Source organism: Molothrus ater, chromosome 2 (genome assembly GCF_012460135.2).
Source record: "Molothrus ater isolate BHLD 08-10-18 breed brown headed cowbird chromosome 2, BPBGC_Mater_1.1, whole genome shotgun sequence".
NCBI classification, from domain to species: Eukaryota; Metazoa; Chordata; class Aves; order Passeriformes; family Icteridae; genus Molothrus; species Molothrus ater.
The window spans coordinates 98468387-98495432 of NC_050479.2; the positions used below are offsets into that span (position 1 = coordinate 98468387).

The 27046-nt window shown below is 41.8% G+C and overlaps 1 protein-coding gene across 3 annotated transcripts in view; it reads right to left on the reverse strand.

The window, feature by feature from the left end:
• ALCAM (activated leukocyte cell adhesion molecule) overlaps positions 1 to 26810 on the reverse strand; it is a 115303-nt gene extending 88493 nt beyond the window's left edge. The window contains exon 1 of one of the 3 annotated variants that reach the window (XM_054518609.1): positions 26470 to 26810. In XM_054518609.1, the coding sequence (XP_054374584.1) occupies positions 26470 to 26569 (100 nt within the window). In that variant the 5' untranslated portion in view covers positions 26570 to 26810. The remainder of the gene's footprint in view (positions 1 to 26469) is intronic. The other 2 variants (XM_054518610.1, XM_054518611.1) reach the window with 2 other exon arrangements.
• Positions 26811 to 27046: the final 236 nt, after the last annotated feature.

A 27046-nucleotide genomic window follows, 5' to 3' on the forward strand; every position in this document is an offset into this window, starting at 1 on the left:
TCTATATTCTTCCAGTGTCTTTTTCTGTCTTTCACTGTCTCAAATATTTTCCCTCCTTAAAAGATAAGCAGATACGGCAACACTGTATCCTTATATTTATGGGGAAAAAAAACCGAAAGAAAAACCCACAACAACAACAGAGTAGGCAGCCTCCAGTCCAGCCTCCTTCCTGTCAGTCATGCAGCCACCCTCTCTCTCATTATTACTTCACTGCTCTGCTCCCTTAGGGTCTAGTTACTCACCAGAAAAGGCAACGATTTTTTTTTCAAGTGTGTGGTGGGGAAAGTTGGATGTGTGAGAAAAGAAGTGCAGGTCTTTTCCCAAAACAGTCACTGACACACTGGAAATACCACTTTTGGTTTCTTCACTCAATTCAGAAGCTTGCAAGGAATCAAACTTTCCTGATTACTTAGATCCTATCTATCTGTCCTACAAAAATGCTGTGATCTACGCCTGAAATCAGGAGATCTGACATTGATACGAGAATATAGGAAACCACATCATACTGACTTTTCATGTGGTATTTTTCACCATTCTCACATACCTTTCTTTCTCATCTACCTCTTTTGTCTCCCACTACATTACTTTTTCTACTGAGTTTACACTCTATAAAACAGTTAATTTCATCTCTTAATGCTGCTGATAATTTAAAACATAAAAAATTACTTTTAATAATATAGTCAGAGCAATTAAATTATGGCCTACTTTTGACATGCAATAAAAAGTGGTTACACATTTACCCTCAAAGTTCTTTTATGTTCTATGTCTCAAAAAAAAAATCCCCAACCTTTGTACCTCCATCTATGTGAATGCTTCAATTTTCAGTGAACAGGAGGTAACAGGGAAAAAAGCCAGACAAAAAAAACAATGAGGGGTGTGGGTCACCTTGGACACTGCAACATCAAGGACAGTGAGATAAACTGTGTCCTAACTTGTCAGGTATTGATTCGTAGATCCAAGGCATCCTTGTTTGGATTGTTCCTTTCAATCAGCTGGAGATGATGGATATATTCTTGCATGCATGCAAACTAACAGAAAAAGAAAATTCTGATGATGAATAGAATATAAACAGCATCATCTGAACTAGTTCAGTTCTGCACAGCTATAAAAAAGCCATGTATAAACAGACATGACTAAGTCTTCATAATGAAAGTCCAACACTTTCATGTGCCTTAACAAATATCCATCAAGTTTTCTATCCACATCCATCTTGCTTTATTCACTACATTTTGACAGTTCAGTAATTTTCTCCACTAATATAATGTTTTGTTCCAAAAACCCCACCATATCTGTACTTAGAATCTGATACCAGATGAATAAACTAACCTTCTAAAATTAAGAGGTGGAGAAAACACTGTGTCAATTATCACAGCTTTAGCCAAGACACGACACATTACAGCTCATGACCAAGTCAACAGCTCTGCTCCCTCTGTCACTGTGTTCATTTGCAAAGCAAATTTTGACAAGGATGAACACTGGCAGGCTGAGCAGAGTGGAGAGATGCTACGGTGCTGCCATCAGAACAAAGGAGAACACCACATGGGAAGATCTGGGATTGCTTTAGGATTAGAATAAGAGAAATGGGATGAAAGTTATAAAAATCCAAGCTCTTCTGAACATCTCATGAGTGCTGCTCAAGTACACCAGCCCAGGTATGACAGATAATGACACAGCAACTATGGTCTGACAGCTCAACAGAAACAAAACCCTAAATTATACCTGAGGACAAAGTATTGATGTCACTGTACAACAACCACGGTGAAGCCTCAACTCAACAGCTCATTGCTGTTAAAAGTATTTTCAAGACCTGATTTAACTTGAACAAGTAAAAAGATTGTTTACTTGCAAGAAGAAAGAATCTTTCACATGATGGAAGACTAAGAGAGGCTACTTTATTATCTAAACATAGTGGAGAGAGAAGTGTTTGAGCTACAGTTCAAATACTGCCACATGCATTATTACTGCATTTTGACAAGCTGAAGTTTTCTTCCCTTCTGAATGGAAGAAGCAATGACAGAAAACAATTTTTAAAGGGAAGCAGCCAATTCATAAGTGGAATTTATATTATCATCTGCAACTATGTGGGCACAGACTCAGTGATGCAAGATGCCCCTTCCAGTCTTAAATGTGCACCTCTGTCTTAGTAACATCACTATAAATCTTCCCAAAGGAAATCCCAGTGTGGGCATAAACCACTTTCTTCACCCAAATGTGCCATGCTCTTTAGCCCAAAATTAGCAGTTAACACCTGAACTGGAAATGCAAGACTCCTCTGAGCCTACCTCAATTTTCTAGTCTGCTGAATTTTTAAACAAATTCCCCTATAATGAGCTTCTAGCTGCCTAACCCCTTATACATTTAATATAGATCTCTCAAGGAGTTCCTCTCATCCTCTGCATCCTCCCTGCTCTCCTTGTGTTTTTACCATTTTCTTGCTTAAAATACTGATTTGTCCCTGCTGAAGTTACTGGCCCTTACAACACGCTGTAAGCCCAGAACTTGAGGTAGAAGCCTTAGAAGGCTCCAGGAGCACCAGATGTGCCTGGTACCCTCACACTTCTCCACTCAGCACCAGGGATGCACCACCAGGGAATGTGCAGATGCATCTTTGGTCATACTTCACAATCTGCCTTCTCTTCCCCCTCTCCTGTCCTTCATTCTGCATCCTCCAATACATTTCTTTCAGAAATGTTTCTGAAGTGATGTTTTAGGAGTGACACACCACAGCTTTTCCAGCATTTAATAAGCTGGTTTAATAGCAAGTACTTATTTGCCTGTGTCTCCCACCTGCAATTTCCTAGCACTAATGCTGATGTTGCCAAGCTCTAAGGTTCCTCCACATAAAAGTGGTATTAAATGAACTTCTAAATTACAGATCTTCTCCTACATGTTCTATATATATACAGAAATACTTCTTTTGCTCAGTTGGAGTAAATTTAACTAATTTGATTCTGCAGATTTGGGCTTGTCAGTGCATCAATTCTGTTTAAATCACATCTCTTACCAGATACTCCTGTTTTTAAAGACTACCAGCATATCAAAACTGTTACTTCAGTGCAAAGAGTACTGGACATCTCCAACACTCCTGAAACAAAGTCCTAATTAGTCTGGTAATTCTAGATTTTATTTTGGTACAGAAAAGAACTAACACACCCCAACAATATTTTTTAAATTCAAACATAATTTTTAATAAGAAACCTAGAACTTGGACTTGTAAATGTGTCTGGAGGCTACAGTAAGGAAGAATGTACCTGCATACCATCTTGTAATTGAGCATCCAATTCAAAGTTTCTACTTACTCATTCAAATGCAAATTAAAGTAGCTAAAGAACAAATGCCCAGTCTGAGACACAAATTCAATTATAACAAGTCAGTCACTGAATTCTTAATATAGATGCTTTCCTGTACTTATATTTACATTTTAATCTAGACAGAAGAAAGAACAACGACCCTGGTGAGGTATATGCAGATTAAACTTCATGGTTAGGTATATGACAAATTAAAACAAGCCAAATAAAATAGACTAATAGGAGCTCTGGGAATTTTTTTTTAACTTTAAGAGACAGATATGACAATTTTAATCACTTTTTGTGAAGATTTTTTCTCTGAGTGAAAGAACCGTAACCACAGACATCAACCCAGAGATTTGATCTCAGACTGGTAGTTCTGGCATGATCACAGGTAGATTAAAGGACAGAAGAGATTGTTCATCTGAACCATGACACCTTATACTCAACTGAAAAGCACTTTTGCTTCTATAAACCTTTCACATTTCAACTAATTAAGAGTTGAGGCTATTTGAATAATTACTCCTGCAGACATCCAACTCAAAAGGCTTTGGGAGGCTTGTTCCACGCACAGGACTGAGCAGCTTCCAGCAATTCCACACACTGACCCACCCTGGCAGGTAAACTCCCCACCCAAGGGCTCCAACCACTCAGAAGTGCAACCCACATCTCCCAGTTTTTGTAGCAGATGCCCACAGCTCAAGACCAGGCAGTTCCTTCCCACAGGTTATGTGGCTGGTTGTGGTGGGCTCACCTTCCCTGGGTACCAGGTCACTCCTCAGCCCAGCTGGAGAGAGAAAATACAACTGAAGGTCAAGGGTTCAGGTGAGGGCAGGCAAAAATCACTCACCAGTTGCCTCACAGGCAAAATGGACTTGATTTGAGGAAAATTAATCTCATGTATTGCAAGTCAAATCAGAGTAGGATAATAAGAAAATAATAACAAATCTTAAAACACCTTGCCCCTACCCTGCCTTTCCTTTTTACCTTACCTTTACTTGTGAATTCTCTACCTATCCCCACAGTGGTACAGGGGGATGGGAAATGGTCAGTTCATGTTGTTCCTGCTGCTCCTTCCTCCTTAGGGGAAGGACTCTGTATACTCTTCCCCTGCTCCATCCCACAGGAGACAGTTCTTCATGAACTTCTGTATGTGAGACCTTCACACAGGTTCTTCACAAACACCTCCAGGGAGGGTCCCTTCCATGGGGTGCAGTCCTTCAGGAACAGACTGCTCCAGTGTGAATCCCCCACAGGGTAACAAGTCCTGCCAGCAAACCTGCTCCAGTGTGGGCTTCCCACAGGGTCCCAGCTGCCTTTGGATTCTGCTCTGCTATGGGGACCTCCACAGACTGCAGGTGGATCTCTGTTTCACCATGGACGTCCCTGGGCTGCAGAGGCACAGCTGTCACACCACAAACTGCAGGGGAGCCTCAGCTCCAGTGCCTGGGGCACCTCCTGCCCCTCCCCTTCTCTGCCCTTGGTATCTGCAGAGCTTTTTCTGTCACATATTCTCACTCCTCTCTCCTGCTGAATCTCCACTGTGCAGAGTCTGCTCCCTCCTTAAATATATTATTCCAGAGGTACTGCCACCATCACTGATGAGCTCCATGGCTGTATGGGACATGGGGGAGGTTTCTGGCATCTTCTCACAGAAGTCACCCCTTTAGCTCCACCAAGACCAAAAGCTAGCCCTGCAAACCCAACATGCTGGTTCAGAGAAAGCCAGCCTTCTGCAGGGAATACTTCTCATCCTCTCCAACCCACATCTCACAGATGTGTGCCTCAGCACTACAGATCCAATCTGTTCATAAACCCAGTGACTGACAGCAGAGCCAGGATTGTGTGCCTTGACAGTAACAAGCCTTGCTAACTCAGTAGCTTAAGTAATCCATTTTTGCCCTCATAAAAATCTGTGAACCTTGTTCAGTGCCATGTGCTCAGAGGCCAGTATGTTTCACACAATCCCCAAAAAGATGCTGTGATCTTGTGTTGGAAGCATACAGGTATCAGGTCATATTGTTTCAGAAAAGTACCCAGATCAAAACCAAAATAGATACACCTCTTCCCATCACACACACATACATACTCATCTTACTCCTGTTTACAGTGTTATTCAGACATTGAATTTAAAGGACTCTGTGGTCTCAGCTGACCTTTGTGGCCTCAGCCTAATGTTACAGTTTGGCTGAATTTCAGGGTCAAAGGTTGTACCTAAAACAGAAAAGCAGAGATAGAGTTCATGACAGAATTGAAATGGATCATATCTGATGATCCACTGTGACCCTAAGTTTAGCTTTACATGATCTAAAAATCTACCCATAGATCTGGGTAAAGGTTAAACAGGTGAGCACAGCCTTCCACTTAGCCCATCACCATCAACTCCAAACTGAATACAAATAAACTCAACTCCATACTAAATACAAGTTTTAATAAATTGTACTCTGATGGAAGAATTGTATATGGTCCAGAATTCCTGTTGAACAGTTAGATATACCTTATCCTATAAACTTTTATTTATCTAACTAGCAGTTTCAAGAATGTACTTTTTTTTTAGGTATGTTCTCCTGCTCTCCATACTTCATTCATTTGCATCAACAACCTCCTCCTTACTTCTGTCCTTCCATCACAAAACTTCCTGTAAAATAATTTGCAATTTTCCCATAGCTCCATGATCTACTCACACCTTTTTGGCATTAAAAAAGCAGTAGAAACAATTGCAGTGCTGTGACAGATGAAATTTGAAGAGGAGAGGAGAAAGAGATTTAGTTTGTTGCATTGTGTCTTTCGCTCGGGTGCTTTCTGGAGAATTAAAGTGTGCATTAAGCTAAGCATAAACCTTCTGAAAGCACACAATGACTCATAAAGGTCTCTTGTGCATAGCTTTATATTTTTTCCCCAACAATATTTAGTGCAACTTGCAAACATCAATAAAGAACATGGCACCTAAGACTATCTAACACACCTACTTAATGCACAATATTGGCACTTACAAACTATCCAAGTAAAACTTCTGAAGGGCAAAACTAAAACAGGAACTCAGAAGTGAAGTACAGCAATCAATCTTACACCAACACAGCAAGCTTTCACAGCCACCAAAACATGTTCTTGCATGTATTAGAGCAGATAGGCTACTCTGCTTTCTGCTCTAAGCACTAAAAATCCTAGAGGGGAGATTTCATGCCAGACTAGAAGAGAGCAAAAATGTATAGTTTAAAGTAATTTTGTGTTTAAAATACACCAGGACAGAACTTCACAAGTTTAATGTTTTAATAAAGAAGTTACATTCACACACAGTGGATATTGGGCCACAGGGATCTCCGGCAGAACTGCCACCTTGTAACAGCACAGAACTAGTTTGTCAGCATTAGGAATAATCAGGGTCTTCCCTGTCTATTTAGCACATTTAATAATAGTAAAAACAAAGAAATCTGGCTATTTGCAATGGTGAAACTTAACCAACCCGTATGTATGAGTTATTTCACCTTGAAAATTCACACTGCTGAAAAAATTCAAATGCTTTCTAAGATGAGCAAAAGAAATTAAGGCAAAGCAAGCAAAACCTCAGCAGGATAGGTGATTTGATTTCAGTTGACAGAAGCTACACATCAGCTAGCTTCCACTAAGGACACCACTGCTACACTAAACAAGCCCTGCAATTTGACATCAAAGGAGTTTTGAAAGAATAGTACATTACTTGCTGAAATCACTGTTCTTCTTCACTTCCTGACATTTTACAGCAACTGCCAAAGGGACACGAGAGACTTCAGCATTAGTCAAATAAGAATCTGAGGGAAAAAAATTTCTGTTCTATTCATACAGACAACTTGATTGGAAGAGCTGCTAAAGTGACCTTCCAAGTGATGAGGCGTAATCAGGATGCTCCACTTTCAAAGCATGTAAATGAATTAAAGCCAGAGAAGGTACTGGACAGCTGCCTTAGTGCTTCAACACCCAAAGGTGTTTTTGAAACCAGCTACAAAGGCACATATAGTCCATCTTGGAAGTAATTCTCTTAAGAGGACAATTCAAGAGCATACAATTAGCTGGAAACTGCATCCTGAGAGTAGTCTGGTGTGCTTCTTCATTACCCTGGCTGATGAGGCAAGGGAATATGAGAGCTGTACTGAAGTGGGAATAAAACAGCCAAGACTGTCGGGGACTGGGACAGGAGAAAAGGAAGAGAGGAAAATGAAAAAAACAGGCACCAGTTTCCTCAAACTGTGGAAAAGAGCAAAAAGGCTGAAGTACAGATCTGCTGTAAAGACAAGTATTTGCAAAGCAGTAGCTCCAGCTTCAGAAACAAGTCACTTGGCAGAAGGAAAGATGTTCAGGATGTTGAGAAACAGCCCATGCTGGTGCAGAAACCACTGCTGTACAGCACAGTATGCTCTCCTTCATCAAGTTTCAATTCGAAACATTATCTAACTTCTATTTCCAATATTAAAATGCTGGCAGTAACATCAAATAATCAAGTGGTATCTATATTTCCTTATTTTAAGGAAATCAGTCACATTTTATGAGAATACAGTGATCCACTCACACCACTATCAATTCCTTCTGTAGGATGTTTCTACAGTGCAATAACTGGACACAGAGCACAAAGAAAAAAAGGCATGTGTAGAAGTACATGTTAATCTGCAGGCACCAGCTTATGAAAACCTCTGCTACAGTTTATTTTCCTTGCATTTGAACTCAAACAGCTTTTGAGAACTAAAGCAAAACAAAGAACTGGAATGTAGTAATAGAGAATTTAAAACACATTCAGTCAACCCTGCCTAAGGCCCACATTAAAGTTTGAAAAAGAAAATAATTCTATGCTTTCGTAGTGAGACAAAAAAAAGAAAATAAAAGAATTGCCAACTAAATGCTTTATGTCCTTATTTTAAAATTAAAAAATACCCATTTAATAACTGAACAACACGAGAAATTTATAATGAAAAATGGGCTTTAATAATATTCACTACACACAGAATCAAAAGGGTTTATTGGTAATAAAAGCCTTAATTACAGACTCAATTATTGATAGACATAAATGAAGTACAGCTATATCATTTTTATAAGCTGTGCAAAATATAAAATAAAAACCAAAGAAACCATTCCTAGGCTTTATTATTTCATGTTAGTAAGAGGGTTGTGGGGGTTTTTTGTTGTTGTTGTTTGGGGGGAGGGTGTTTTGTTTTTGTTTTGTTTTTTTAATTTACAAAAAAAAAAAAAAAAATTCCACAACAGCCCTCATTCCCTCTCCTTTTCCTTTACCTTTCACTCCATCCGATTTCTTTTCCATCTCCATCCAATTTCTCCTTTCATGCAGTAACAGAGTCCTTCTCAGCCTACTTAAATTCTTTCATTTTTCCATTTTAGATGATGACAGGAATGAGTTCCACTGAGCATTCCTGGCCAGAAGCCAGCCAGGCAGCCACTGCTCCCCCAGGCACCCTGCAGCAGCACTGCCCCAGGTGCAGCATCAGCATCAGCATTTGATAGAGGGACAATCCCACCCGGCCAGGATGAGCTGGTGATGTCAACAAACCACAGTTTCACTCAAACACCCTCCTCTCATCTCTGCAAAGGGCAGAGCTCACTCTTACATCCCTCTCCTGTCCACACAAGACTTTGAGAAAGTGTCTTGCTGCTCTCTAACCCCTTTTGTATGGCACAGGTACCTCTGAACTGATGTTCCACAAGGTAGCAACAAAACTAGAAGGAAAACTGCCTTGCTGACAATGGAACGGAGCAACACCACCATAAATCAGCTCCTAGCACATCACCACAGCTACATCCTTCCACACCAGAGTGCTGTGCTCATTCCAGGATCCTTGCACAGCCCCAGGCACACTTAGCACCCCAGAAAAACACTGCCAAAAGACACCTACCCTGCAATCAACCCCCTGCTCATGAAAGAGCTGGTTAAACCATCTGTGTGATCTGGATTCCCTAATTTGTGCAGAATTTGGGGCAACTTGAGAAGATGCGTGATCTTGGACAACAGAAAAATAGCCCCACTAAACACACATAAAGGCTTGACAGAGAATCGTGCCAATCAGGCCAGAGGAGGTTGCTATTCTTAGCATTGCTTCTAGTTAAATAAAGACTTCTGAGTTAAATAAAACTATCAAGTGTACCTAAGAAATTCTTTCATTTTCACTGCTGCTTCAGCTTGCAGCTGGCAGTTGAGTTTCTCAGTGAGATCCTGGGAAGAAGAAAAGAAAATTCTACAAACTTAAAATGACTGGACATTGCCAGAGATTCAAATGTTATGTATCACTTTTAAAAACAGAGGTGCAGTCAGAACACTAAGTCAATTAACAAAAAGATAATACTGAAACAGAAAATGCATTTAATGAGAGTCTGACTAATGCCAATTAAATGCTCTTTGAAAAAAAGAGGATGCCTGTGATACATTATGATTCAGAAACTAACTGGTCTACGTAAGCTAGCCTTGAACAAGAAATAACAAATTGTTGTGTTAAATAACTCTAAAATTAACACAGACCAAGAATGTTTTTTCTTAACTTAAAAATGAGGAAAAACTCAACTGGTAACACTTAGCAATATCAGATTTTACCATGCTCATGGAGAAATAAAGAAAAAATACAAGACACCCAATTTTGTCACAGACATCTTTTCACTAAAAATCCTTTCTTAGGATTTTTTCCCTTCTGAGAAGCTGAGGCCTAAGAAACAAAATGTACACAATGGTTACCTGCTGCTGTGGAATGCAACAGGTGGATTTTTGATTGGCCCATCTTGGATGTTTATAATTAATGGCCAATCAAGGCCGAGCTATCTCAGACAGAGTCAGAGAGAGCTGCCTTTTTATCATTCCATTCTATTCTTAGCTAGCCTTCTGAAAGGAAACCTTTCCTTCTAGTCTTTTAGTATAGTTATAATGTAATGTATATATATCATAAAATAATAAATCCAGCCTTCTGAAATATGGACTCAGATCCTCATCTCTTCCCTCATCCTGAAAACCCCTGTGAACACTGTCACACAGTTTCATCAAAATTAATTTTATCTTGAGTAAAATAACCAAGAAGTACAAATAAATCAAATAATCTGCCTAGGGGAGCAACTTGATCCAACGATTTTGGATAACGGCAGTTTCAGATACTAGGAACTTAAAAAAAAAAAAAAACAAAAGAAAAAAAAACCCAGGGATTATATTGGACAAAAGATTTTTAAAAAAGATTTCAGTGAAGTAAGCTATGCAGAGGTATGCAACTCTGAAAGGATATGCTGCCATCCAGCAAAAAAAACAGAATCAAAGCCCGCATGAGCTTTCAGAAATACCATCATAGAAGAGTCAATAATCAAACACCAATTATAGAACATTTGTACAAAAATAAAGGAGGTACCTCAAAAATAAGAACATGAAAGGTTGCATATAAACAGCAAACACTGTTCTTAAAGACTGACAATTTTATGGCATAATGCACTCACAGCCTGTCACCAGCAGCAAATAACTTCTCCACACAAAGAATTTCAGATCCTTGTTGAGAACATTGGAGGAAAATAAAATCACGAAAAAAAGGAAATTTATCCTTTGTTACCCTCCCACTTATCTGTAAATTCTGAACAATGATGTGGCTGAACTAACCACGCAGGGATGCAAGTGTTCTTTAAACTCACAAAGCTGAAAGTAAAGTAACCTATGCTTACAAGTGAAAAAAAAGGCCTTTGACTAATGAGAAAATGCACACCATCATCTTTGTTGTGGGATGAATGTAAATTGAGCTTAGAAATTGAAGGGCTTGACCCTCATCTTTTGGAAGCCACTTTAAAAGACTTCGGGAAAGAAACATTTCTCCCTCATCTCCCTAAAACGCAGCATGTAGAAACACATTGAGATAATGCGTAGGCATTCAATGAAAATTATTACAGCTCCTAACCTTTGCTAACAAGTTTCAGGGCTAGGTAATTGATTATAAAAATGAAACTGCATTTACTATTTGCTAACTTCTGATAAGCAGCAGCTATATAATTGATTCTCCCTCTCAGTATGCAACCAATTGCACTGGTATGAAAGACTGTATGTGAAACACTGGGATTTTATTTAACAGTTTGTCTCATTGCCTACTTTCCCCTCTATGAATAAAGACTGAACTAAAATTGCCATAAAAAAATGATGTGGACTACTTCAGTGTATTTAGTGTTATTACTGGGTAAATGGCCTGAGACAAAATGAGATGCAAGGTTATCTTAAGTTACTACTTTTCTGGGAGGAAATCTAGGAGTCAGAAGCAATCATTAGTTATTGTTCCACAAGTCTCCCAAGAAGATCTGTCACAGAAATCTGGCAAATCTCATAACCCTGTGTTTCTGTATCTCCAAGGCATAGTTTGGTAGACAAATTCTGATTAATTAGCTGCATCAGAATAGTTTGCTAATATAAACATAGCTCTCATCAGCATGTGTATTCCTGGCAGCATAACAGTTCTCCCTTCCTCCTCTCCCTTGCTTCGCTTTTGACAGTGCAGTCTGCTCATGTAGCACATCTATGCTCACACCTGGGCTGGTGTAGAAGCACTGGGGAAATATGCATTATATTCTTTGAGCAAAGTCTGTTGGACAGCTAGCCCTGAGAACTCTACCTAATACTTATCTGATGTGTTTTGTCTCTAGATTGTCCCAAAACTCCTAAAGCTTGTGTTTAATGACCCACAGGGAGAAAAGAGCAGCGTTCTTTACCCCTCTGCATAATCACCTGCTGGCCTAGAGCACAAGGCTCTCCCCATGGTCACTCACACAAATAGGTCAAGGCAAAGGACTTTGAATCCTCATCACGTTCACTTCTGACTGAATGGTTCCAGAAATTCTGCAGAGAGCTCCTAGGTGTTATTTGAGACCACAGATGAGCCTGTGATTAAGAGTCACATGTGTCATGCTATCGTAGGCATAGTAAAAGAAAGACAAAAAAAATACTTGTTTAAGCCCATTCTTTCTTTAGACTGAGCACAAGTTCAAGTAAAAAGCCCCATGCCTAGAGATCAGTCATCCACTGACATGCCTGACCACTGCAAAGGGAACAGAGCACATGCTGGTCTTCAATAACTCCCACATTATCTCAGTAAATTTTCTATAGGTCTTGCTTCCTATCACAGCTGTATGCACTGAGAACCAAGATTTTACAGGATTTTATTTATGTCTTGACAACTTTTTAAGTATTTAAATCTCTTATAGCTAGTCACAGTGATCCTTCCTTCACTCACATTTTACAATTTTCCAGCATAAAGAAAATGGATGTCCAGGATCTGGAACATCCTAAATGATCATTATTCACAACAATCTAATAAAATATGCTTCACTGAAACTTAATATTGAAAAAACTACAAGCTGAAATTAAAACTACTCTGGGAGTTTATTTTAAATAGCAATAACAATAAAGCACTACAACATCTTGTTGAAAGTGGGACAAAACCAACACATGAATGGGACCATAACTGAATTAGTCTACACTGCAAAATAAACAAGTAATCATCACAGGATTCGATAGCCATGCATTTAAACATATCCTAATCCCAAAACTAATAAGAAGGCATAACTATAAAAATAGATCTCTCATGTTAAGTCTCATAAAAGTCACAAAACTGCAAATCTGCTCTAAAGGATTTTCTCACATTTTAATTAACTATCATAAAAATATTGTGATGAGATAATCTCAGTTTATATAGAAGCATTTTCTCCATTTAAAATTACACTCAAGAAAGCTTAGTAAGCTGCCTATTCCCTGCTGACAGGCACAAAAAAAAATTATCCATTCTTATATATTCATTTTATAGATGGGAAAACCATGTGTGTGCAATTTAAAAACGAAGGCTTTAAAAAGTCAGTCAAAGAGGTGAACTTACATCAGACTTGGGAAGACTGAACTAGACCAATTCCCTACCTGAACTATTTCTCTGCAAGTCATGATAGCTCAACATGGTCTGCAAGGAGCAGAAAGACACTGTGACTCACAGACAGTATCCAGCACCTTAACAGCCTCTACACCATCACTTTGGGTTTATTGTATCCTCCCATGCCCCCTCTGCATGGGCCCTGATATTTCTATTCTAAAAATCAGGTCCTTAAGAATCTAATTAAATACTCAAATAATTTCAAACCTGCGTGTTCAAACCTGTGCCGGATCATGACCCAAAACCATTGTTTTAGCCTAATTTCTGTATTTGGTGACCAAGCAAAGCTATTGTTATAGGCTTACAGCACCTGTCAACTACCACAAGCTGCTTCTCCCCACCTCAGTCCAGATACAGCATGAACAGGCTTAGACCAGAAAAGTGGCTATCTTGCAATTTCAGTAGCAGTGGGTCATACATCTGTATTTAATACAATATCCTTATTAAACAACTAATGTTACATTTCTTCAGAACTGGTAACAATGCACTGTAAGGCTGCTTCCTTCCAGGAGTGAAAATTTCTTGACCATCTCGAATGCCCCCAGTGTAAGGTGAGAGTCACAGAACATCTGATGGCCCAACAGGACAGACACAGACATTTAGGTCTGTCAGTGATTATGCTCAGCACATGACACCCTTTCTCTGGCACATTATGTCATGCACCAAGTCTCTTACAATGACTAGAAGAAAACATTCAGGGTTTTTTCCTCTGCTCAAAAACCCTGTCAGTATGAAGATCTTTTCAGTTTATCCATCCTGCCCCTGGATGGAGGAGGGAGGCTGTCTAGAAAGGGTGAGTTAGTCCAGGTGGTTGCCCTGTGAGCACAGGCCCGTGTGCGCAGTGCAGGAATGTGTCATCTTTGCCAAGCCCCTGTGGGAAGGCTTCCTGAGACAGGAAATAACGCTGAACCATGTGGCTGACAAAAGAGGAACAACAGGGTGACGTGGCAGCAACACGATCTCTACCAAGGGGGACGTCCTGCTGAATTACTGCAGGTGAAAGGAAAGGCTGTGACTGTCAAACCCAGGGGAGCACATGGAGATACAGACAGGGGAGGCCAGGCACTGCCTATCTTGAAATTGGGTTTCCCCCCTGCTCCTCTCTCTCAAAATACTCTGCTCAGGGGCTCTCCTCAACCCCACCACTTTCCAGAATGCTTTCTGCTCTCCTGTCACAACTTGTTTCACTCGCAAGCCCAAATCCATCTGCAGTGGGTCATTTCTGTGCAGAGGGCTTCCTCCCCCACCCACGCAAGGGGAAGAGGCAGCACACGTTGGCTGTGCCAGGGCCCTCTGCTTCCTTCCCCCTGACACGTCCTGCCTGCTCTCCCACCCCAGGCTCTCCACCACCAACACCCTTCCCACCGTCTCTGCAGCAGCTGGGACTGTGCCAAGCCAAAACCAAAAGCTGGGCTCCCCTCAGACTCAGCCAACCATGCTCCAAAACCCCACCCACACGACACACTAGCCCCACACACACCAGCTACAGCTCCTCCTGTCCCCAGCTGTCTGTCCCTTCTGTCCCAGCTTCCCAAATGACACTGTATCCTTCCCAGTCTCTGCGGCAGACCTCTTACCATGATTTTGCCATAATATTTTTCACAGGCTTTAGGGATATACCTGGTTGAACATGTTGGAAATAAGTTCTTTGCCTTTAATTTGGCTCTGCCACTCTGCAGAAATGCTGATCTGTGTCTTTGGCCCACTACTGACAGCAAACTTCTCTCTCCAGTCATAAATATTTGCTTACAGAACAGCAGCAGAAAAGTGAACTTTTAAGTATGCACATTAATACATCCTGTCAAAGATCCAAAGTGCTGCTGTTGCAATCTTGGATACTCCAGCTTTAATTGTTCTCACCTCCAAAGCCTTCACTCTCCAAAGCCTACAAAACATAGAGGCATACTATGTCAATGACATAGTGAAGTTAAGCAAACAATATGCTAGCAAAAAAAAGTATTTTCTATTTCTCAGCCTGAAATGTTCTCAAACATTTTTTTTGATGTTCAAGTGGTATTTATAAATCCAAAACACCTCTATTATGTTCTTTTGTTTCTTTAAACAAGAAATTCAGATCTTTTCTCTTAAATTTCAGCTGCCAAAAGAATAAAAATTGGTGTTAGTAACTTAAGTAATCTTTGCATCTTTTTCCCTTTCCTATGATTTAGAGAAGTCAGGTTCAGACTCCCCTAAAAATAAAATGGCAGTAAAGAACAGCTTTAGCTTCCAACTTGCTATACAAAAGTTTGAACCTCCACTCATATGTCATCAGTAGATGAGATCACATGTGGCAATATACAAAATACAGCACCTAGAAGGCATAGTTGAAGCCACACAAGGGTTCAATCCAAGGCTAAATCACGGATGCTCCTCATCTGCAGCAGTAGCTGGTGGCACAAGCTGACACTGTCAGGCTCCCTCCAGAGTCACAAACCACGCAGCCTAGTCCCTCCCTGCAACAGAGGGAAACAGTGTCTCACAGGAATTGCTACTCCTGATGCAAATAGAGACCTCCTTGAGCTTTCTGACCTGGACCTGTGCTATTCCAGACCTGATCGCAAGACAATCTCCCTGTTCCAAGCCTTGCATGGCAGAGTTCAGCCACCCTGACACTGGGAGAGCTCTTCAACATGCAATTCACCTGCTATATCTGCAAATATAATTTGTACAAGATTAAGCATTCTAGACTTACCAACAGCTTGTTGGCAATAGAAATTACCAATGATGTGCATCCATTGCAGAAGTAGACCATACAAAATTACCCAGCCTTGCAGTAGCAACCACAGCGTTACCAAGCAGCCAAAGGCCGTAAAGTGTCCATTATGTTTGAAATATAGTTCAAGTAAATACCATAAGAAACATAAATAATTTTTTCACCACTAAATTACCAGAGATCACTCAAATCCTTTCAGATGAAATGCACACTGTAGTGCTTCCACTCTGACTTAAGAATCCAAGAGTGCTGACATGTCCAAGGGGAAAGTGGCTCTCCTAAGCCACTGTCAGTCCCAGTTTACAACAGCTTCTACAACTATCCCTGTTTGAAAAGCCTGGCATATAATGCCACTTTTTTCAGAGAATACTCATCAATTTCCTCTTCCATTAAATTAGATTTAAAAAACAAAACAAAAACAAAACAAAACAACCCCAACACAACAGAACAACCAACCAAAAAAAAACCCTCAAAAAACTCCCATCCAAACCTGAATCCACATCCAGTCCTCATTGTTCCCTGATCACAAGGAATTCAAGAAACTCTGGTCTTTTTTTTTTTTTTAACTTTCAAGTTGCTGTTGAGGAAGATAATGAAAAACTGCAGAGCTTAGCAGATGGAAGATTTAGGTCATAACCTCACACCTGGAATTAAGCCCTAATAAAACTTTTGGTTTTGTAGTAGCTATCCCTCCCTAATGACAGAGTAACAGCTCAGCTCTAAAGAAGGAAAAGAAAATGCAAAAAGCATAACTAGAAGTGACTTAAAAGCCAGCTAAAAAAAACCCCCTTTCAAACATCATGAAACGTTTTAAGAAAAAAATAAAGGTTTTCATTGAAATAGTCCCTTTTAAATTTCTATTTTTAAATAACAAGGTCCCTCAAGTTTTATGTAGCGTTTATCATGCTGTCACAGAACTTGCAGTCTGTGAACCACCAAATTCCTTGTCTGGTTATGAAAAAAAAAAAAAATCTGTACTGTACAGTATGTCCAAAAAAAAAACAGCATGAATTCTCTATTGCATGAAGAGAGCCTCCTCAAAAGGAGTCAAGGTCCCCACATGCTCAGCGCTCTGCTCTCTCACACTTCGATGAAAAGCCTTCCAGAACAATTGCTGCTGGTTACAGATGATGACACCTCACAGGAACACCAGAAATCAGTTGAAACACAAGTAAAAGCAATCTGTGGATGTTACTTTTGTGAGTTAGAATCTACACCTAAAACAAGGCATCGTACCATACCAAGAGGGCTAAGTTTTTAGCCCTTTACATACACAAATCTTCCAGTGTGAAGCTCATATGTGGCCTTCAGGAGTAACCATAAACTATAAGAATAAATAATTTTGAGAAACAGTTTGAATGTATTACTTCTGTCCAGAAAAATTAACAACCCCTTGGACTGAGCCATCGACATCAGTCTTCAAAACTACTCCCACCTTTAAAAAAAACTGGACTGAGCATTCCAGCTAGAAATTATTCACCTGCCTCTCCTCCTCCTCTGGAGGCAAACATCGCTCCTCCCAACACCCACTTCTTTCTGGACAAAGCTGCTGGCAGCTCACACTCAGCCATTCAGCATTCACTACAGAAACACACTGTGTTATTCATTCCTCTATGCCCTGTGCCACTGATGCAATGGAAAGACAGCCAAAGATTGTGAGCATACTGGGTGTGCTGAAGCCCATCTTTCCTTATCACTGCTGTACTTGCAGATGGACATAATGATGAAAAAGTGACCCACAGAGGGCTTCATGCACCATTCAGAGCAGAAGAAAAGTGTTTCTAAAGTAAGCAGATACATCTCTGCAGCAGGTCAGAGTAGTAAGCATGCCACCAGCAAAAGATGGGAATTTCTCATGTGTGAGAGGAATAGAGATCTTTCCCCTCTTACATAGCAGAAATGAAACAGCCACCACAGACCTAAAAGTGACAACCACTACAGGGAGTTCTTGCCAGCTGGCTCCTGAGCTCCATGCTGTCCAAGAGGAACTCCCAAGCTCCCCACACTGAGCTGTGCTGCCCTGGTGGCTGCAGCAGCCCTCCAAGGCCCCCTTGGCAGGATGATAAAGCCAGCAGGCTCTGCAGAGCCTAAAACTGCCAGCATGTTCCAATACCCAGCTACGTTCCCACAAGACCTCCAAAAAAACTACAATTCTCATTTCCCTGCTCCTATCCCTTTGGCTCTCAGACAGACACAAAGCATCTCTTTAGCCCCTCTGATACACCAACAGTTTTACACATAGACCAGAAAGTTTGCCTTCCTTCTGGCTGCAGATACCCAGGGCTTAAAGCTCTTTCAAGATAAGGAAAGAACTTTCTTACGGAGCAGGCAATACATTACGTTAGGATGCATAGAAGATGCCAAAATATTCTGTGAATCTACCAAGGAATGGTTAACCTGCCTCTATATCCACAGTAGTCACCTTTGCAACATATCACTTATTTCCCACTATCTCAAAGTTTTAGACTACTCCCCCTGCTGCCCCCAGAAGCTGTGCAGAAGTTTTGGATTTAACATCCCAGGGTACTTAAAGTGACAAAAAATGACCCACAGACACAAGGGAGTCTGGACAAAATGCCAGAAACCTGATCCTTACCAAGTCTGCAGGTGAGCTTCCAGAAAGCACACTCCAAGATTCATATAGACACTTTGGAATTTGCTGCTGTGGGGCACCTCACATTAACTGGGGTTAAATCTTGAAGGTAAAGGACTTAAACTTCAAAGCTGAAACAGAACACGTTGCATCATTCAACAGCAGCATGATGTGCAAGGTCAAGCAGAACCACGGACAGTCATCCTTCCAAAAGTCCTGTTACAGAAACCATGTCAAGAGCTAAACTACTGGAGCAAACCATTTTCTGAAAGTCTTAAATATTTAACAAAACAAAAAATATTGGGGAAAAAAAGTGCAAAATACAAATTCATGCAATGCAAAGCAGCTGTCAGTATTTACTCATACATTGGTGGCTGTTTCAAACGACAGGACTCCATTATTAGCTGCAATTACTAGAATTACTAACAGTGAAACTCTGCATTACTAAGTTCTTGCAGAAAAACAACAGTAAGAAACATAATTCATTCAAACTGGAAGCTGCTGGGACACTCATAACACTGATTTTCTTATTGCTTCTGTGTGTAGGCTGAGTTCAAGGTTAGCAGCAAGTTGTGCAGCAGTTTGAAAACTGAAGAGTAATATTAAAAATTCTTGACAAAAATCTCAGTCATGAATTATGTTTGGAAAAATTATCCCCTCGCTAACCTTTAAAGCTGTCAAGTGTAAGATGCAAATGTTTTCTGGATTTATATCACCAGTTGTCAGGGCACTACTTTGCTGTCAAGTGTCAGAAATTTCCACCTTCCCCAGTTTTAGAAAGCAAATCGCATACTGGGATGTCCCTGTGTGGATTTTAATATAATACATGCCCTATCATCCTCTCCGTATGCAAGCATGATGTGCTGTATCAAGAATGAAGAAATTGATTCAGCATTCTTCTCTCTTCTGAAGTTACATGGCTACACTGCAGTTTCCCAAATCCTGCCTGAATATGCCATTTGTCCTTTCCCTGCTCCATGTGTGGTTTTGTAGGTAAAGGCCACTGAATTCATCTCTACTCTCCAGAACAACAAGAATAAACAAACCTTTCACCATCCAGATTTTATCTGAGTGAGTCACAGAGTCCACTTTGCTAAACACATACTGCTTTGTACGTTTCATGAAATAAAATTACATGGCGAAACTGATAAATGCATAGATTAAAACTCCAGCTATCTCATCAACTGAAAAATCATTCAGAAGCTGCAATTAAAAGAAACAGCATCTCACAAATAATTTTGAGATCTCAGAGTTGCCTTCAATTGCCCATTTTTAAGTGTATTTCAACCCATGTATTCTCTGTAAGGAATCCAGTTACAGACGATTAAGTGAACACTTACCATTCCACCCCAGAGATAAACTGTGCCAACCCTCTAAAACAGGAGCCTTAGGAATTCTTCCTGGTCAGCATGAAAAATTCACTCAGCTCAACAGTGAGTTCTCAAAAAGTAAATGCTTACATTTTCTAAAAATAACAAGCAAAAAAAAAAACCCAAACAAACCCAGAACCCACCCCATCAAAACTTCACATTAAAAAGCCAAACCAACAAAACCGTGAAATAAGTCAGTTTTCTATAAAATGCCACACTTAAATCCAGCTGTATACAAACTACATGTATTTTGTTCTTCAATATCTATGGATATTTTCTTTAGTTAAATTGGAAAAAAATTGATTAAAAAAATGCAACTTCTGCAGCATACAAAATGATAACAGGCATTTGTCTAGGATTCATCTGATTGAAGAATAATGCTGAGTTCATTACAAGCTTACTTGAAGGTGACCCAAAGAGTATTTTTTTAGAAGTCCTGTTCTTTATTGAGACTTGATTATTAGTTTCAAAACCATCTGATCAGAAATATTATTTAAAAAATGGAAGTATTAAAGAAAAATATAAAGTCCTAAGTTTACAGAGCAGTTATCAACTTTCTGAATGTATGCTTTTCTGTGTTAGAGACATGGAAGGGGTTAAAAGCACACACCTAAGCTGGCTTCTTGAACAATGACCACGTTTACAGAATGGCATACATATTCCACTTTTCCTTAAAATAAAAAAAATCCTGGAAGAACTTACTGAAAAAAACAGACATTTTTAAACAAATGCCCTACCTAACATTTTACTGGAAGTTCTAACTTTCTCTCCTCCCAGCACTAAGTCTGGTACAATCATTTCCTTATCCTGTTTGTAGCCTGTTTCATGCCACACCACTCTTGGCCCATTTGATCCATGGAAATACCCTCTATTTACTCTGATTCTTTTTGGGCTTCTCCATGATTCTCACCAGCTGCTTCCCTCGACACGAAAGTGTCACTTAAAAACCTGATTCTGTAGTGTATCCATCTGAAACACCAAAAGCCTTGTAGCAAAAGAGAACTATCTCTAATTGAGTCATCTTTTGAGGTTTGCCTCGTATGTGATTTAGATTTGGCCTTCCTTCCCCTTCATGCAACAGGAAGCCTACGATGAAAGTTAGATGCTTTCAGTAACAAAGCCTAGCATGACAAAACACTGTGGAGAAACAAAGACTTTTAATATAACTTTCTGGCTGAAGCCAGAGGTCTGGGAAAAGCTGAGACACGCTGCTTCTAACAGTAAGGTAGCAGAGCTCCCTCTATTGAATTAGCTGCCAATATCTCTTCAAAGCTTTAAAGATGCCAACTGTGGTCAGAATCAATGTTCTAATAAAAACCTAAAACCTGCCAGCCTGGGCAGCTGGGACCCATCATGTACACTGTATGCAAGAGACAGCTAAGGGAAGGGGAAAGCCACCACACAGAGCCCATGACACATGCCAAAGTGTCACTGCCTGCCAGGGCACCAGCCCTGGGGACTTCTGCTATCCTTGGCTGCTGTTTGAGAGTTTTCCATCAGGTCCCAAACTGCTGTGCCCAATGGCCACAATTAACGATGCCAGGGCATACTACAGATGGCGCTACCACAGCACAAAACACAGCACACAAGCACAGGTTGAGCTTCTGAAGTTTTTCTTCACAACAGGGGTTAACTGTACACAGAGTACCCCCTAAACAAAATATATGGATATACAGACTGCTGAAACACTTAATAAATCACCAACTTCACTTTTTACTTCTTATCAAGGGAATGGCTTAGTATTTCCACTGCTGTTGAAAGCACTTTGAATGCTTTCTACCCAAACGTTACAGAACTGTTCTAACCCCTGATAACCTCTAAAAATCATACCCTGCAGGTGCTCTTTTTCTCTACACTCTTTTATCAATTTCTCCCATTTTTTAACTCCCAAAAGAAGCATATTTATTATCAACAATAAAAATACTAGTTCAGAAGAAGCAGCACTGTTTTAACAAGCAAATATTTATTTGCCTTTCTGGAGACCTATATCCATGATAAAAAAAGCAATTTGATCTTAAGCGAGGCAGAAATTCCTCAAAAGAGCCAACACTGTGGAGCAGTAGATTAACATCCACTGGTGTAGGAATGATTGTGATTCAAGCCATCCTCAATAAAACACACTGGGAAAGACAAAGGAAACAAAAGCAGAGAAGAAAAAAAAAGGAAGAAACTTGATCTGATCACTGCCAGCAGTGGATTGTCAGAATACAAGGTGCATTGCAATCTCCTCTCTAAATGATGAGATTCATTTTCTAGTGTATTAATGGCAGAAACGTACAGCCTCCTTTAATATACATCCTGTTCCCATTAAAGAAAATATACCGAGATAAAGAACATGTAGGTCAAAACCTTGTCTTCTGGGAAGATAACACTCAACCATTTAATATTAAGGGGAGTTGTTAATATTCAGGTTTTCCTGGAAAAATCACGTTCTGCTTAAGTAATTTCTAATTATCACCCACAGCATTTACAGTTCCTTAAGAGTCTCTCATTTGAGCATCAGTGAATGGAAGCATAACTATTTTTCTTGAATACAGAGGAACTTGAGAGAAATCAGAATATTGCAACAGGTCTTCAATTCTCTTACAAACGTGGCCTTGCAGTTTACACACTTTTCAATAAAAAATGACTGTATTACCAGAGGAAAAAGCTGCACACCAGCCAACTAAGAGGAACCCTGAGTAGCACTGAAGACAGAGCCTGAAGATTACAAGGTTTTAGACATGGTAAAAATCAATATATAAAGTCTAGCCTCCTATCAGAGCTGGCAGAACTAACCAAGACCATACTACGACACCATACTATTAGAGATGTGGAGAAACAGTTTCAACAATCAGCATGGTAGTATTAAAAAGCCACAAAACTCTCATATGTGAAACAGCAATGGAATAACCACTGGAGATCAGACCTGGAGCCAGCTTATTTGTGATCATCATGTTATGGTCATAGAGTACAGATCACAAGAAGGGAAGACTGAATATTGATAATCTAGTGTAAGGAGATCCAATTACAAATTAGAGCTCCTAGAAAATAAGCCCATTCAGTCTCCCCAGGGTTACTAGGCTCAAAGTGCATACAGAGAGGAGGGGCTCCACTGTAATCAGTTTTCTACTAGCAACCTGCTCTTGTTTCACCCAAGAAGTCCAAAACTACTTGGACCAAAAAATACTCTCCAGAAAGTCCTCTGGTAGGAACCTAAAAAAGCCCATGATGGTCACGTATGAGCAGCCAATATATTAAAGCTATTGCTGCTACAGAAATGCTTGTTTTCATATGGCTTAGAGGGATCTCCTATGGAATCAGGTATGATACCATGGAAATCTGCAGTGAGCACTTTTACCTCTTAAGACTATAAAGCCCATGGCTTAAGTAAGATACTTGCAAGAAAATAGAGTTTTAGCCTAATCATACAGATGTAATTTGCATTATGTAAAACACTTATCCTATTTTATTTTCCCCTTTATGTATCATCTTGCATAAATATTTAGAGATTCTGTTCCCCAAAAATTTCTGCTGGCAATAAGTCAACAAATGAATTCTACTACAAAGAAGATAATATATAAACCCAGGATAAATAATTTTAACAACCCAGGCTACTTTCAGGAAGGAGAATGGATGGTATTGCAAGAAAGGGGATTACTCTTACAGAGGTTGGAGAGTGAAAATAAAATATCCTGAAATTAAATATGACTTGTGACAGATATAGTTATTTCATGAACATAACAACATATATTTTCTTCTATAAAAATCACCTGGCTGAAATTTCAAGTATTTACAGACCTGGATGATTTCTGTTGTTGCCCTCTGCCTTCTCAGTGCTACAAACCCAACAGTAGAGGGGAGAGCACAAGAAAAATAGTTTATGTTGGAAGATTTTCACATCAAAAAAACCAAACCCCTAAATATATCAAATGCTTCCCAACGCAATCAATCTAACAATTAAAACTCACTTAGGACTGAGTCTGGTTACCTGTATGTTAGGCCACAAATACATGGCACACTGAGGCATATACACGTGGTGCAGATGTTTTCTGACTTCAGTTTCAGAAAACCCATGTGAACTCCAGATCTTAATACAGAAATCCAGTTTCCTTTGCTCAAAGTCACACCAGATATAGCAGGGAAAAAACGCAGTCAGAAGTGAGAGCACAATGAGCGTCATGAATAAAATGACATGTTTCAGTCTCACTAGGCTTAGGCAATATTGGCAATATGTAACAAGCCTAGTAATAAAAGGAGAGACTAAGAGCTTCGTTGTTGTAATCCACCAAAAAGCAGGGGGAGGGGGAAGGTCATAATTAGCTCCTGATTGAAAGTTTATTTTCTTTTCACATACAGCCATTCCTCTAGAGATGTTTGAGATTATAATCCATTTTCTCACTTATTCTGACCTAGAGTCAGTCTCTTAGTGCCAAATGTGTACTTGGACCCCCTCTCTCTTTTTAAGATGGGTATCTTCCTAAGCATTTTATTCTGTGAAGAAACAAAACCAAGTTTTCTCATATGCTTTTAATACCTCATCTACTGCTTTCCATATCCCAAGCTCAAATGGAACTCCCAAAAGCCGAGCACCATGATGGAGTAATACATTAATAATTTGTTAAAAAAACTAGCTATCATCTAAAATAGATGAGTTAGCAAGGGGGAAGAACCAGTAAAACTACAGCAATATCAAGACCTTTCCATAGCTATTTTTGCATGTAAGTATCTTTTAATCTTTCATATTCCTCAGAATAAACAGAGAAGTAGAGGCTTAAATCTACTACTGGGCTTTCCAGGCATTTCCAGTACTGCAGGGAAAGTTTGTAAGCTGAGGTGGGGCTGGTTTCTCCCCACACACATTTCCTTACAGTTAGTCTGAGCTTCTCCTTGACAGGGCAAGGAAGGAATGAAGAGCAGAAAGAACAAGTTAAATGGTTTTGCTGACAGCCTATTAAGATCGTAGGTAGTCAAGTGACATTTTTTTTATAGAGCTCCATCAACACAGCCTTTGAGATAAAATATTTTATGGTTTCACATTTTCTTCAAATGGAAAATGTAGACAGACACACAATCACCAAGATCGTTTTGTATCTACTCGGCTAAATCTCTCCACAGAGGCAAAGTCTTACTTCTTAGAAGCTGAGGTGCTTATCCCTCTGATAATCCACATGCCTTCAAGATTTCCTAAAATGAACTATCTTTCCTCAAGACTTTCTCTGCACCACAGCAAGCAGTATTCTTTGTAAGCTCTGCCACCAGGACTGGTATTTATTATGTCCAACAGTGATTATACCCTGTGTTTGCCAAAGCAAAAGCCAAGCAGCACAGCCTGACACACGGCTTACGGTTCCAATATTGCTGTTGATTCTGTCTGAGCTTTTTTACTATTCTATTTGAAATTACAGATTCAGCAGGCTTGCTTTACTGTTGTAGCTAGTTTTCAGTTTTCCACTTGGAGCTTGTAAAACACAAGTGAAAAAGGTCTGCTCTTCTCTTCATTTCGCCAAAACCATACTGGCCGTAAATGGTTAACTGGAGAGCACGTAACAACCAGGCAGAAGCCAGGAATGAAAAACCACCAGCAGCTCCAACACTTCTGCAAACCCTCCGTTGTTGCAAAGGCACACAGACGCAAAGCCATTTCTTAAAGCAATACAAAATTTTACCACAGGCTGACGCTCTTTCTACAAGAATAATGAGACGGTCCCCGCGCTGAATACAGAACTCCTCACTTCACAGCTTTTCCCTCAGACTTCACTTTCACGCTCAATATTTACAAAACAAAGCCTACAAACACCTCATAGCCAAAATATTCCCAGAACAATTAGGATATTTAGCACTCTCTGCGCCTTCCTACTTCCCCAGCGCCTCTCTTCAGGAGCGGTTTTACGGGCGGAGCGGGGAAGCGAAGTTACCCACGCGATCCCGATCAGCCGGAGCAGCCTCAGGCACGCAGCGCTGCCCCAGGGGCTGCCCGAGCCGGGAGCACCGACAGCGGGGCTGCCCCCGCCGCGCCCGGCTGCCGGCGAGTGCCCGCCGCGCTTCCGGCTCCCAGCGGCAGCGGAAAGCGGCGGGAGGCCGCCGGTCCCGCGTTGTGCCGGCACGGCCCCGGGCGGCACTGAAGGCGCGGAGGGCAGAAGCGGCTGAAGCGCCGAAGTTGCAGGCGGCTCGCTGCACAGACGTGCCGCTCAGCCTGGAAGTGAAAGCAGCACCGCACCGGGGCTCGGCTGCCGCTCCCGCGGGGGCAGCGCTGCCCGGCGGCCGCTGACAACGCCTTGGAGAGACCCCACCGCCGCTTCCCACGGGGAAAGATGAGACCAGCGCGTCTCGATCCCCCTCACCGCTGGGGCAGCTCCTGCCCTTCCCGCAGGAGAGACGGCATCCGCCGGCGCACCCTCGGAGGGTAGGAGAGGACCGCTCTCCTCCAGAAGCGCAGCGGGGTGCGGCGGGCACCACCGGCCGGGAGCGGCCCCCGGCGAGCAGGGAGCCCGCGGTAGGTGCTGGGGCGCTCCGGGAGCGGCGGGCGGGCACCGCCACCTGCGCCCCGGCCTCCCCTCCACCAAGTTAGGCGCGGCCGGGACGGCGCGGCCGTGGCCACCGCTTCCCGCGGGCGGGCGCTCACCTGGGGGCAGGCAGAGAGCGGCGAGCAGGAGGCAGAGCAGGGGCGGCAGCGGGCGGCGGCGGCAGGAGGCGCAGGCGGCGGCGGCGGGGGGCTCCATCATCCCGCCTGCCCGCGGCGGGACCGGGAGGCGGCGGCGGAGCGGGGCGGCGCGCCCGCGGGGGCTCTTCCCTCTCGCACCGGAGCGCGGCAGCGACTTCTCCCTCGTCGAGGCCGGGAAGAAGCAGCGGCGGCTCTCTCCCGGCGGCGGGAGCAGCGGTAACTTCCCGGGCGCGGGCGGCGGGGCGGCTGCTCTCCCTCTCGGCGCGCAGCGAGGAACCACTCCGCACCGGAGCAGGTGGCGGCTCCCTTCTGGCAGCCGAGCGGCGCTCCAGGACTGAGCGCTGCGGCGGGAGAGGCGGAGCCGGGCGGTGGCGGCGGCGAGGCTGGCCCGGCCCCCGAGCCCCCGCCCCGCCCGGAGCGCGGTGCGCAGGCGGGGGGAGCCCTGCGGGCAGCCCCGCCGCCGCCCCGCCCGCTGCAGCCGCCCCGGGCGCCCGGGACCTGCGGGCCCCCAGCCCTGGGATGTGCCGCTGCCTCCGGG